Source organism: Dendrobium catenatum, unplaced genomic scaffold, assembly GCF_001605985.2.
Source record: "Dendrobium catenatum unplaced genomic scaffold, ASM160598v2 fragScaff_scaffold_9, whole genome shotgun sequence".
In the NCBI taxonomy this organism is placed as follows: Eukaryota; Viridiplantae; Streptophyta; class Magnoliopsida; order Asparagales; family Orchidaceae; genus Dendrobium; species Dendrobium catenatum.
This window is the reverse complement of record NW_021318471.1, coordinates 2,620,449-2,632,384: the sequence shown is the minus strand read 5'-3', so window position 1 is coordinate 2,632,384 and position 11,936 is coordinate 2,620,449. Positions and strand designations below refer to the sequence as shown.

The following is an 11,936-nucleotide window of genomic DNA, read 5'->3' as shown; positions in this document are numbered from 1 at the left end:
CTCAAATCTTGTTCTCCAATTTGGTTGCTCAACTTATCCAAACAGAACCCTCCCTCAACTGGGTTCTTTCAATGAGCTGAGAGACTAAATTGAAGAAAATAAATTAGAATCAAAATTATCAAAACCCCAAATAACATTGAAGACTAATTTGTAAGTTTCTTACCTAATATTATAGACCCAACAGAAAAAAGAAAGGACAAACTACATTTATCTAATACTCTCTAGTATAATGGGTCCCACATTATCATGAATCATTTGCCCCGACAAACAAAATCAGTCACCCAAGCACCAAAGGCATCATTTGAGACGGCTTGGCTTTCTTACTGCTTCTTAAAACAACTTTTTAATACAAAAATTTTAATTTTTGCATTAAAAAATTGCTTTAAGGCATGAAGAAGGTCAAACAAAGCCTACGAATCTTACAACAGTATTGTGTTTAGGAATCTAGGTCAAATCAACCCGACTGCTATATACCTTGCCAGTTTCTATTGATGATAAACATACAATATGATCAGCTTGAGGGAATTACCTAATGAAGCAAGAAGAAATTATGCAACTGAAGCAAAGGATGGGTGGGAAAAAATATATGGTTAAGAATTAATTTACATGCTTGAAGTGCCCCTCTGTGAACTAATAAATAATGGCAAAGGAAACACCACCCACCCATTCAGATCTTTAACAAGTTCAAGCATCTAATAGGCTCCATTCATGAAAAGGGAAGACTTAAAACACTGAAATATGTAAGCACTTAAAAAACTTCCACTTTTCTAGTTATAATATCATTGCCATACAATAATTTTAATACCTTCAGCACTTTAACTAATGGAAGACAAGAAAGTATTGGTAAATACACTAATGGAATCCCAATGGCAGGTATGTAACTCACCTCTAATGTTCCTTCAAAGCTTTAGCACTGCTGGAAAACCCACAGCATGAATCAAAAGAAATATATAAGAACCTGTAGATGATCATTATTTATTTTCTTCGCTTTTTAAGATCCAACTGCAGGCTGTGCAACTCCTTTGGCCTTGGCTGCAGCTGAGGCAGCGGCAGCAGCCGCAGTAGCTGCCGCAGATGCCGCAGCGGATGGTTGCGAAGGTGCTGCTGGTGTTGATGGCTGTTGAACTGTAACCATCTGTGGCTTCTGTTGCTGGGACCTGACCTGGGCAAGCAAGTTCTTAATCTGAGCTCCAGTTAGAGTTTCATGCTGTAAGAGGGCATTGGCAAGGGCATGCAGCTCTTTGTTATGAACAGATAGTATAGTTTTTGCATTGTTATATGCCCTCTCCAGAAACTGCTTCACCTCCTTCTCAATTAGAAGCCTTGTCTCGGTGCTTATGTTTTTCCCATTATCATCATAGTTGTGGGCAACAAATCCCACCTCCTTGCTCATCCCATACTGTGTGACCATGGCTCTTGCTAAAGAGGTCGCTTGTTGCAGATCTGAGGAAGCGCCGGATGTCACTTCACCCTCTCCAAAGATGAGTTCTTCAGCAACACGTCCGCCCATGCAGACGTCGAGCCTCGCCAGCATTTGCCTTCTAGAGAAGCTTGTCTCATCCTTTTCAGGTAGTTGCGCAACCATACCAAGGGACATCCCACGGGGAACAATTGTGGCCTTGTGAACGGGTAAGGCGCCATCAGTGTGGATAGCAACTAGAGCATGACCACCCTCATGGTATGCAGTAAGTTTCCTGCTCTCATCGGAGACGACGGCAGATTTGCGTTCGCTACCCATCATGATCTTGTCTTTAGCATACTCGAGGTCCACCATGCTAACAGCTTTGGCTCCATCCATGGCAGCCTTTAGGGCAGCCATGTTAATCAGATTTGCAAGGTCAGCACCTGAGAAACCAGGTGTACCTCTTGCAATGATCGATAAATCAACATCATCTGCCTTCAGGACCTAAACCCACCAAAAAAAAAATGACCAACAAGATAATACAAGTCAAGATCACATGCTTTGCAATTCTTTCGATTCAAATTGAAAACCATAAGAATATTGAACTGAATTCCTAATTGCCTGATCGCAGAATGTTGTATTACAACATTCAAGCTTTTCCAAACATGAGAAGTAAATGCTGGAGGTTTTAGAGCATTTTCCGCTGTGGTTAGAAACAAGAAAGTGGCTTTACAAGTTGAAGATTTCTCAATGGAAAGAGGGACAAATGCATGGAATCAAGTGCCTTCCCGGCGAAAAATAAAATGAGTACAGAGGAAAAACTCAAAAAACTCATTCAAGGTTCTCCAGCACCATGATTTCTGACAGAATAAGGTTTCATTTGGGATGGCTTTTTTATTGTTTTTTTAAAACATCTTTCTTGTTTAAAAATTAAAATTTTAATACTAGAAAGCTGCTTTAAGCAGCAATAAGAAAGCTGTCCCAAATGAAACCTAAATGAGTGCAAAAGAACATGACACTGGAATGAAAAATGACAACACAACAACCATGCATTACAACATATATATAAACATAAAATACTGACATAAATGAGAAGAATGCAGCTTCACCACCTCAATATTACCTTGGACATATGGGATTCAAGAATCTGTCTTCGGCCTTCGACATCTGGATTAGGAACAACAATATTTCGATCAAAGCGACCAGGTCTCACCAGTGCTTTGTCCAATGATTCAGGAAAGTTTGTTGCTGCAATGACAATAATACCCTCATTCTGCTTAAAACCGTCCAATTCAACTAGAAGCTGATTCAGTGTCATCTTCATGTACTGCTGATCCTTTGGGTTACGGCTCCCACCTATTGCATCAATCTCATCAATAAAAATAATACAGGGAGATCTTTTCTTCGCCGCAGCAAAAAGGTCCCTGACCCTCCTAGCTCCCACGCCCACAAACATCTCCTCAAACTCACTGCCACTGCAAGAGAAGAAGGGAACTCCAGCTTCCCCTGCAATAGCTCTTGCAAGCATAGTCTTTCCAGTGCCAGGGGGGCCGACAAGCAAGACACCTTTAGGAAGCTTACCACCTAACCGAGTGAAACGCTGGAAATATGAAGAAAAAGAAATAAGAACATCAAAAGTAACGTTTTTGAGTTCCTGAGGTTTCTATGTGCGATTGATGGGTTATAATCAGAAAAAGAAACACTTAAAAGCTGATATAACTAAAACTGTTAAGCAAAATGGAGACCATATAAAGTTCAATCCCCATAAACGATATTCAGAAATAAAAAAAATGTCAGACAGGTAAAAGTATAATCAAGCAACTATGTGGAAGGTACTACTCATGCCCATACACAGTTTGTAAACCACTATGAAGAAAATTACAAACTATGAAGCATATCCATAACATGGCATGACATAGGTATAGCTTTTTTCTTCTGCGGGGGGGGGGGGGATTAGGAGCAAAAGCCCATTTGACAACATAACATAACTACATTATTAATCCTGATTTTTGAAAATGACTTTTTTTAATTACTTCAAGCATGAATAAGGATAAGTTGAAGTATCATTTTGTAGGTATTCTATCCTTTTACATTTAATTTAGATACCAAAGATAATACCATCAATGAAGCAGTTGTCGATTACATCAAACAATTTATTCAAATATTTAGTAAAATATGAGTAAATATTTTTCCAAGGAAATGCTAATAAAATCCTTAAATCATAAACATAAAACTGTATTATAAAGCATAATATTAAATCAATATAATGAAAAAATATATTTATGAAAATATTAATATTGTAAATGTCTTTATCTCTTCTGTTCATTTCAGGGGAAAGAATGTTAGTATGTGCACTATATAGATATATTAGTCAATCAAATCATCAATTCACTTTTCCTCCATGAAAATACACAACTGATCAATAAGAAAATCGAGACAAATATTTAAAATCTTAACTTCCACACCTTGCTCAAGTATGCATTGAAAAATGAAGTGAAAGGAGTCTAATTGTTGAAGGCTGTGACAGTTTTGCAAAAGCCTATCGAAGGGGAGACATAAGATCAAAGAGCAAGGTGGGCTAATGGTTGCACAAGCTTCGCAGAAGGCTCCGAAAGCTTCATCAAAGGGCCTTCAAAGAATATCCATGGGCAAAAAAATGAAGAGAAAAGGGGTCAAAGGTTAAGCATAATTTGTCGAACGCTTATCGAGGAAGAGACAACAGGTATTTTAAAGTGTCCGTGCTTCCTAGCTATTTTTTTTCCTTCAAAGAAAGTAAACATTATAAGACATTACATATTCAGTTCAACAAGAAATATAACATGAATAAACTTTAGAAATAGATCTGCAAGGCATATGAAGCTGTGAATTTTTTTTCTCCTCCATTTCTTTTACCAAGTCGATGGTGACAACAAAAGCAAGTTGCTTGTATAAAACTCTTTAATTATCAGCACCTAAAACATTCATAGATGCACAAACATGTATGAAGGTTTTGTTCTGCTTTATGCACGTGGTGTGGGAAGGGTTGGTTCGAAGCTGGAGGGTCATAACATGTGGGTAGAAGCGAGTGGGACATAGGCAAAAATCAGTATGAAATAGGCAAAAGATCAAACAAATGGTAAACAATATGAAGACACGAGATCAGTAGCCCTTTAATTTAGTACCAGCTTCTTCACATTACTTTGCGTGCTCCTTCAACATTTGAGAGCTAAAAACTCTAGTGAAATCCCAACAAGTAATGATATGCACAAAATAAAAAAATCTGGCCAAACCAACAGGAAACATAGCTCAACCTTTGGATCTCGAAGGTAATGCACAATTTCTTCTAGCTCAGCCTTAGCTTCATCAACACCCTTTACATCATTGAATTTTGTGCTGGAATCCATGCTTGGCTGCACCTCTTCATGTAGCCCGAGCCCTGCACCGCATCAAAAGAAGACAGACTTTAAGAATAAATAAGGTAACCAATTAGCAAATGTTGAATTCCCTATAATAACAAACCTTTGCCAATTCCCCTATCCTCAATCAGTGCACCAACACCAGATATGACTAGAAATGTAAGAGCAATCGTCCGAAATGTTCGCCACAACTGCTCTTTAAAATGACCAGTTTCTGCTGTTACCATGTGAATGGGCGCATTTGCAGTGCCGAGTACCCCTTCTTTGGTTGCTAAGCCCACATTCTTTAAACCAGATATAGTGCTAAAACTCTCTTCTTGCCTTGAGGGATTAGTTATACCTGTATCCATAATCCATAAATGATATATTACTGTCCAAACATTGGAATTCAAATTTAAGAACTAGCAAAAGAACATAGCGAGAGAAGAAAGCAAAAGCACTAACAATATATACAGACAAAAACACTTCGTACTAATTGTGAATGGGAGAATTGTCAAAGGTAGTCTAGAACTGATTGGCTTTAAGTTCTTTCTTCATGATCTATAGATTTCTCACTCAATAATGGAATTGTAAATTGCATGCATCTGAAAACAAATTCAGAAGATTTAAATCAATTCGTATGATTCTTATTCTAACAGCCATTAGGGGTCTATACACCTTAAGTTTAAAGGCATGGAAAAAGAAACAACCATTAGACAAACCTCAGAGCATGATTATATTCAAAATGGCTTAGTGGAAATGAAAAGATGAATCACTCCAAACAGCTCATTTTATTTCTTACAACTAGAAAGCATTATGTTGAAAACATTTTAGCATTTTTTAATCATCATTCTTTTGAGCTCAAAAAAAAAAAAAAGCAACTTTTTATATAAAGAATAAATGGTATGTGGAACATTACAATCTTTCCAAAAAAATGGAAGAAAAGAACTAACCAAAGAAATTTTATAATTGGTTATTACCATATTAAAATTAATGAACAGATAGAAGAGATGCTTCAGGATACAGAATGGGATAGAAACAAATATTCAAAAGAGCTATGTAAACCATAAAGAAATATTTGATGCTTTCTAAATAATTATCATTCTCTATGTAAATTGCCCTGAAGCACCTAAGATAGGGAGCCTTTGACCTTGAGCTTGTTTTTTAAAAGCCTTTAATTTAGATGTCCAATATTAGATAAAGCTTCCTTTTAAATCCCTCCTTTCAATCGTTAGTTAATTTTCTAATTGTCCAATTAATTAAAGTAACTGCCATCTTCCAATAACATGACAGTAGCAAATACCTCTTTGCAAGGTTTTGAGCAATGAACTTTCATCCAGCCTATCGACTTTGACTAATGCTTTAACATACTCAGCAAGAGCTGAAGGGTTCGAATGTAAGGAAGGCTGACTTTCAAAAAGTCTAATAACTCCTTCTGGATCACTTCTATAAAGTTCTTTGAGTAATGCTACATCATTGAACCCATCAATATCACGCAAGCTGCGAGAAAAATTACCAACATAACTTGAATGAAACCTTTCTTGAAGATTCCCCAGTCTGATTACTGCAAATAAAGAGCACAAGAAGAGGCATTATTAGTGCATGAAAGACAATCTTCTCGAGATGCCATCATTCTGTAATGAAGAACTACGTCAAACAACCAAGCAGATAACTTCAACATGGTCGCTTAAATATAAACATATAAGATCTGCACACTACAGGAGGTGGAAATAGTAATACAGATTAGAGGTATGCATTGCAGAACAGAATAAAAAAAATAGAAAAAAGAAGTCCAATAAATATAAGTATTTTTCTAAGATTTATAGATTAAAAGGTTGGAGTCAATTTCATCAAATTAGGTTGACTACTGCGAGTGCACGGGCAAGTATGAGTCGTGTGGAGGAAAAAGGTAAGAAATTTTATTTTAGTATTTATAAAATTAAATTGTAATTAAAAGAATTGATTTAGAAAGAATAACAATAATAATGATAAAATAAACCTAAGATCTTATCTAATACTTAATTATTAAATTGAAATTATTGATTTTCTTAGAATAAATTAGTAAATGTTATTAAGGAAATTTAATAAAAAAATTTATATTTTGAAAATGATTATATTAAAAATTTAATATTATGATAAATAGAAGATATATAGAGAGAGACCATAAATTCATATGAGATTTTAATCCATAAATTAAGTTGTTATTAATTTAACTATCTATAGAAAAATGAGAGTATTAACTTAAGATATATATTAAATTATGAATTTTATTCATTTTAAATAATAGAGTAAGGAGAATAGATTTTATACTTTATTTAATTCTTTTAGAAATAAATTAATTACAACAGTTAATTAAGTATATTCAATAGCTAGTTAGAAAAAGATATTTATAAGATTTTAGATTTACGATACATTTAAATTATGGGAGGAAATTTTAAATATTAAAAGTAAATAATATTTGAGTTAGAGAAATTAAGAGCAATTTATTAATTAAATTTTAACGATGAAGTCTTTATATAGGCATCAAATCTACCAATGTCGGAGTAAGGAGCAAGAGTAAAGTGGCACAATACCCAGGTGAGTAATGTCTTTTTAATTACAATAATGATTTTGCTTCTTTAAATTTAATGCATAGAAGGATATTATTCATACTTATTTAGTTATTGTTGTAAGTTAAATCACATTTTTATTTTTCTCATATTCAATGATTGGTTAGATTGGCATGGACGATAAGTAATATGATGTGATTCACATTTTTCATAGAAAGTTAATGAATGCGCAGCAGTCTCAGACGTCACATATGTACCTACGACACGCTCGTCGGGGCCCATGCGAGTATTTAATTGTATATATTTTTATATGCCATATTTGCATGTTTACATATGTACTTATACTTTTTACATGTTAATATGCTCATTTATGCACTTGTGTATATGTATGCATGTATGTGGGAGGGCATTCTAGAGTGTTTGACATTAATCATTAATCAATCATGCAAATGATTGTAATTTGAGTGTGCGCAGTGTTCTATTTAGAATCTTGTAGACGTCTTATGTCTACTTGTACGAGTGTTGACGATCCGGCAACATTATTTAACAGTGCATTAGACTTCATCTGTCGTACACTGGCGATGCGGTTCATCCATTTTATCTTCCGCATCTTAGACGCCTTCTGTCTACTTGTACGAGTGTTGCAGGTTCGGTGACGTTATTTAACAGTGCATTGAACTTCATCTGTTGTACATTGGCGATGTGGTTCATCTATTTTCATCTTCCGCATATTAGACGTCTTCTGTCTACTTGTACGAGTGTTGCAAATACGGTGGCGTGGTTTAGCAGCGCGTTGAATTTCATTTATCGTGCATTGGCAATGTGGTTTTGCTCATATTACCTTATGCAAGTTGCTATTTTCCTCAGCATCCAGCCTGCTTGACTACGCTTCAGCTTGCAAAATGAGCTGTGTTGTGCGTCAGGAATCTCCTACCTGTCGCTGGTGAGTAAACTGATTTATCTTGCGTGACAACCTGGCACTGCAAATTCATTACCTCAGTTTACCAGTGACCTGCAAATTTTAACTATAGATTCCCTGCTTTTGCTTACAAGTGAATTATAGCATTCGTTGTTTATCACTGATTAACGCTCGTAGGCATATTATTGTGCATATGACAAATCTTTCGTTGTTGTCAGCAAGTGTTCATATTCATTGCATCTTGCATTGTGCCAGTTGGCAAAAGGCTTTGTCATTTGCAGGCAAGCTGATGTGTTTATTACACATTGATTTCCAGTGTTCGGAGGGGACCGACGCTTTTATTTGCATACCAGCTTATGTTGATTGAGGGGATGTCGTAGTGTTCATTGCAAGTTAATGTGAGCTCTTAGGTGGTCGATATTCATCACCAATTTCCTTATGCATATTAACTGGCCAGCTGCTATATTTGCTTCCATGTCTTTCAACATTCATGAGAGTAGCATAATGTATTTGCGAGCTAGCTGATATTGGTTGTAGGATTACTGTCATATTCATAGCTCATCCGTTGTCGTCGCTCACAGGTGGACTAAGACACTTGTCTGTCAGCTAACTGTTGTTGATTGAAAACGAGTTATTTCAATCCTCTTTCCTTTATTTCTAGTCATACTGCCTTCTTCGTACATGGCCACAGGTAAATCGTCGTGTATATTGTGGGTTCTTCGTCATCCTTGAAGGTGATTTATAGTTTGCATGATAAACCTAGTGATGTTGCTTGTCATGATTACACCCTTGCTAGCTAATCGATATCGATAATTAGCAGGCTATTTTCCTTGCAACTTCCCCTCTTTGCTTTCAGGTATGCCACATTTCTCGTATACGACCATTGATAAGACATCATGTTCATTGTATACTTATTATTACCACATATAGGTGATCTGTTATGTATATTACAAGTCATTTGATGTCCTTAAAAGTGATCTGTAATATGCATAATGCACACACAAATGTTGCTCGTTAGTGTTTGTGTTTCAACGGGCATGATGTCTTTTGATATTCCTTGGAAATTCTATACCATTGCTTGTAGGCATGTCTTTTATAAATTCCTGTTGCAAGTAAGCTATGCTTCAAGCTTGGTCCGCCACAAATCCCCTGCTAGCTCATTCAAGCTTTTACTTGCATGTTTGCATTTTAATTTTGTCATTTCATGAGTTGTATTTTTATGTTGGATATTAGGTTCAATTCCCTGATGTGCAAATTCAATTACCTGTTGTCTTTGTTCAAGTCCCCCGTATTTGTGAGTTCAGTTCTTAGCTGTTCAAATTTGTATGTTCGGTTCTTTGTGGCTATGAGTTTGGTCCCCTATATTTTGTTTTAGTTCAGGTCCTCTATCCACTGAAAATTTTGACAACCTCCCGGCATCTCTCCCATTTATGAAAAATTTGGGGAGCTGGGCCTTCCCACCACGCTATGAAGAGCATGTATGGTAGATGTCAAGTGATATCGCGGCTGTAGTTTTTCAATCCCACAATGCTGCGACTTTGAGGTACCTGTTTGAAATGCGCAGTTTTTCCCTGTGAGCACTAAAGCACATACACAGGTACTTAAAATTATCCCTGCCATGCTACGAAGAGCGTACAAGGGTCTACCCGCCTGGCTAAAAGCGACTTGTCAGGTTCCCTCCCACCATGCTACTAAGAACGTGTATAGGGAATTCCCTAGTATGCCACGAGCGCCAAGAATGAGATTTTGTGTTTAGAGAGCATTATACCTTTGCGCAAGGACGACGGCGGCAATGTCAAGAAAAATGTGCACGTGAATCGAGGCACACAAAATTTAAACTTTTTTCTCTTATCTTTCTTCTTCTTTTTTTTGCTTTCTCTTTTCTTTTTTTTACTTCTCTTTTTTATAATAATACTAAATAATAATAATAATAAAAATAAAAGGCGGAGAATAAGTTGTTGTGGGGTTTGTGAGGAGGGAGATTAAGTGAGGCCATTGTTGGAACTAAACAGAGGCATATAACGGGTTATTGTGGCTACTGTAGTGGAGGAAGGCTGCTGGAGTTTGATTGCAAGAGGGAGGTTGGCTTCGAGCTGGGTGAGGGATTTGGGTTGAGTACTAGAGGCGTGAGGGGATGTTGAGTGGGTGGGTGTTGACGGATAGGGCATGGATCAGGATGCTCACATGTGACTGGGAGAAACAGAGAGGAGGTCCAGTGAGCAGATTGCGACTCAGTGAGAAAATTTGAGCCATGGATGTCGAGTCTATAGGAGGAGATCGGTCAAGGGAGGTCAAGTGTTCTAAGATCGTGAATATTGAGAAGCTCGTGCTAGAAGGGGTTCTGGAGGTTTGTGGCCAGGTGGGAGCTTTGCGGGCTCTGTCCGGACTGAAGTTGACGAGGCTCGGTCTTAAGGTTCGGCTTTGTTTGTTGTGGAGGTCAGATGAGCTCAATCGACAGTGAGGAGCATAATAGTAGGAGCTGCGGGTGAGATCGAGTGCAGGGTAGTCGATTGGAAGCCCGGATGTGAGATGGATGCGGCACAGTGAAGGGATCAACAAGGGAGGGATGGACATGAGCTTGGTGACGAGGTCGGCCTGTGGACATTAGGTGTTGTGCGTGAAGTTCGGCTTGGTGAAGGGAGGTCGGATAGGTCTTGCATGAGGTGGAGTCGGCTTGGTTGCGTTCATCAGGTAGAGGCAAGGATCTTGGTATGGTGGAGAAACATAGGCTGAAGAGTTTGGAGTAGGTGACGAGATCAATGGACTTCACGGCAGAGAAGACGTACGGAAGGAGATGAAGAGGGATAGGAGGTTCAGTTGGTGTCGCAAAAGAAAGGACCGAGAGCCTCGCTCGCTCTCATATTAAGAGCCAGAGCGGAAGCTTGAATCGAGCGACGGTTGTGGGATTTGCCCAGGAAACACGGGAGGGACTTGAATGGCGCTAAACAGCAAAGTTGTAAGGATTCGAGCGGTATTTGAGCAGAATTTGGTATTATGCGGAGGTCTTAGTAGCTCTTTATGTGTATTGAAAATAGTTAATTATTGGACAAAAATGTAATCAACCATTTGACCGTCTATTTCGACCTCATTAATTTGAGCCTCCAAGCTAGATCGTGATAGATAATGATTGAAGGGGTATTGCTTAATTGAAAATTACCTTCTTGATCACTTCCTGGGATAACTATATCATCTACTAAGGATGGTTAGTCAGTTTATGCAGAATCCAAAGTAGATTCACATGCAAGCGATGGACATGATATTGCACCACCTTAAAAGAAACCCAGGAAAACGGATTCTCTTTAAGAGAGACTGGGGAATAACCCTAGAAGTATACACATATGCTGACTATGCGGGATCACCTGTTGACAGAAGATCTACATCTGGTTACTGCACATTTTTTGGAGGTAATCTAGTTACATGGAGAAGCAAGAAATAGAATGTGGTGGCAAGATCTAGTGCAGAAGCAGAATATCGAGCTATGACTTTGAAAATATGTGAGCTACTATGGATCAAAATAATCCTAGAAGACTGAAAGGTCAAGTGGGATGAGCCCATGAAGCTACATTGTGAAAACAAATCAGCATAACCCACAATCCAATCCAGCATGATAGGACCAAGCACATAGAAGTGGACAGACATTGTATTAAAGAAAAACTAGATAGTGGTCTAGTAAGTGTCAACCATGTATCATC

General features: G+C 37.6%; 1 protein-coding gene across 1 annotated transcript; it reads right to left on the bottom strand.

Moving 5' to 3' along the window:
- Positions 1–709: 709 nt before the first annotated feature.
- On the bottom strand, positions 710–6,339 carry LOC110110273 (ATP-dependent zinc metalloprotease FTSH 5, mitochondrial). Its single transcript, XM_020841668.2, has 5 exons — positions 6,293–6,339; positions 4,901–5,137; positions 4,693–4,817; positions 2,526–3,002; positions 710–1,906 (listed from the first exon to the last, which is right to left on the bottom strand). The coding sequence occupies exons 2-5, from the start codon at positions 5,022–5,024 to the stop codon at positions 992–994; spliced, it is 1,641 nt and encodes a 546-aa protein (XP_020697327.1). The 5' UTR covers positions 5,025–5,137; positions 6,293–6,339; the 3' UTR covers positions 710–991.
- Between the last annotated feature and the right edge of the window lie 5,597 nt (positions 6,340–11,936).